The 1,949-nt window shown below is 40.2% G+C and overlaps 1 protein-coding gene across 1 annotated transcript in view; it reads left to right on the top strand.

The window, feature by feature from the left end:
- Positions 1-230: 230 nt before the first annotated feature.
- Positions 231-1,949, top strand: part of ISY1 (ISY1 splicing factor homolog (S. cerevisiae)) — a 27,172-nt gene continuing 25,453 nt past the window's right edge. The window contains exon 1 of the mRNA XM_006870476.1: positions 231-305. Coding sequence (XP_006870538.1) covers positions 231-305 — 75 coding nt within the window. The remainder of the gene's footprint in view (positions 306-1,949) is intronic.

Raw genomic sequence — 1,949 nt, 5'->3', positions numbered from 1 at the left:
GAGTGTTGATAGTTGATCCAAGAAGAATGAAGTCCTTGACAACTTCAATCTTTTCTCCATTGATAAGAATGCTCTTTATTGGTCCAGTGGTGAGGATTTTTGTTTTCTTTACATTGAGATGCAATCCATACTGAAGGCTGTGCTCTTTGATCTTCATATGTTAAATATGGCCATAAGCTGTCTACCCCATTCAGGAACCTGGGTGATAAGAAATCTGTGAGCAGAATATAATGGCATCTTCTCTATCTCGTAGGACGGCCTTAGCAAGATTTCGCCAAGCTCAGCTGGAAGAGGGAAAAGTAAAGGTTGGTGTATAACATCTTCACAAATGATAACGTATCAAGATCAAATGCCATAAACTCCCTCCTACACTCTAAATCATACTGTTTTTTTCTGTATATGCTGACACTTTTAAAGTCTGTACACTTAACTCCAGGTGTGCCTCCCTATAGTTGTGGCAGTGTGCTTATATGTCTGTTGCTTCTTTTTTTTTAAATTTATAATATAAAATACAGATATAGCACACATATTTATGTTTATATATATATATCTGCATTCTAAAAACATTTTATTACGGAAAGTTGCAAATATACAAAAGTACAGAGAATGTTATAAAGACCCCTCTGAGCACAGATTCATCATTTACCTTCAAGAGTTCAACTGACATTGTTTATGAAAGAAATAGTCATAGAAAACTTGGAAAATAATGAAAAATAAAAAGCAGATAGAGGAAGCGTCATATTTTTAATACTCCAGTTAACACTACTTTCTGGATATTTATTTTCAGTGTCTTTTATGTTTTTTTATGCTCAAGCTTGTGTGTATTTTTTTTTTTTTAAGGAATTTAGGAAACATTCCTTCTATCTTAAATACTGGGTTTTTTTTACATGTTTTATTGTGAATTATGTGATAGTTTACATGGGAGAACATTAGCTTTACATTCATCCTACCGTATATACTTTCATTGCCACGGTTACAATCCCCTCCATGCATTATCAACCAACCAAAGGGTATACTCTGCAAGCCTGCCCCCTGGTCGTCTGTACACAGCCCCTCTCCCTCTCTAGGTCTAAAGTCCCCAGCTGCTCTATCTCTGCGTCATCATCTCTGCCTCTATCTCTGGCATCACTGCTTCTCTGGGTACAATCCTGCTCTTCGCTCTTCTCCCTTGATGGTCCCAGGGACTTCCACTCTTATACTGCAATGTCAACCACACCCCTCCTTTTGCTACAAAACATCCACCTTTACATTTCCAACCCTCACAATCAATCCTGATAACAACTGTTCACTATTGTATCACAAGAGACCTATCCACATCTCCTTTCATCAGTCTCACCCAGGAAGATTGGACACTAATCAGTTGAGATTCTACCTTCCTCTGTGCCCTCTGGGTCTAGGCTCCCTCTTGAAAGCTTGGAAGCCAGTCACTTTTGCCTTTGTAGCACCCCCATTTTGGGTAGCCAATGTCCAGGTTGCCCATCCATGTCTACTCTGTTTATGGGTGCATGGGAGTGGAAATCATCCTTGCTGTAAAGATTTGTTCCCTCTTTTGAGCTACTGCATCCATAAGTGTAGGTTAAGTTCATCAAATTGTATCAGATTACTCTTTTTTTCCTCTTCTTTTCTTCTTCTAGTTGAGCTCTGATCATCCAGCCATTGAAGCCAGGTCAAATGGGTATTATCTGCAAGTGTGGGTGTTCTTATGCATATGCCTCTCTTCTTATCAGCTGGACGCTTCACTCTCCACCCTAGTCCTCTGTGGCTATGTCACTGACTCTGTGCCCAAAAGTTCCCAGGTCTGACAACACTGCTGGCCAACCAGGTCTCCACCTGGGTTCACAGGAGTCCATTGAACGTTGTAGGGCTTAGCTTGCAGCGTCATTGCTGTTTTTCCTTCCCTTTCCTTATCTGTGATGAATGTAGTCACCAATCAGAGGCATGTCTGCTTG

The sequence above is a fragment of the Chrysochloris asiatica genome, unplaced genomic scaffold (assembly GCF_000296735.1).
Source record: "Chrysochloris asiatica unplaced genomic scaffold, ChrAsi1.0 scaffold00142, whole genome shotgun sequence".
In the NCBI taxonomy this organism is placed as follows: domain Eukaryota; kingdom Metazoa; phylum Chordata; class Mammalia; order Afrosoricida; family Chrysochloridae; genus Chrysochloris; species Chrysochloris asiatica.
This window is presented reverse-complemented; position numbering and strand designations above follow the sequence as displayed.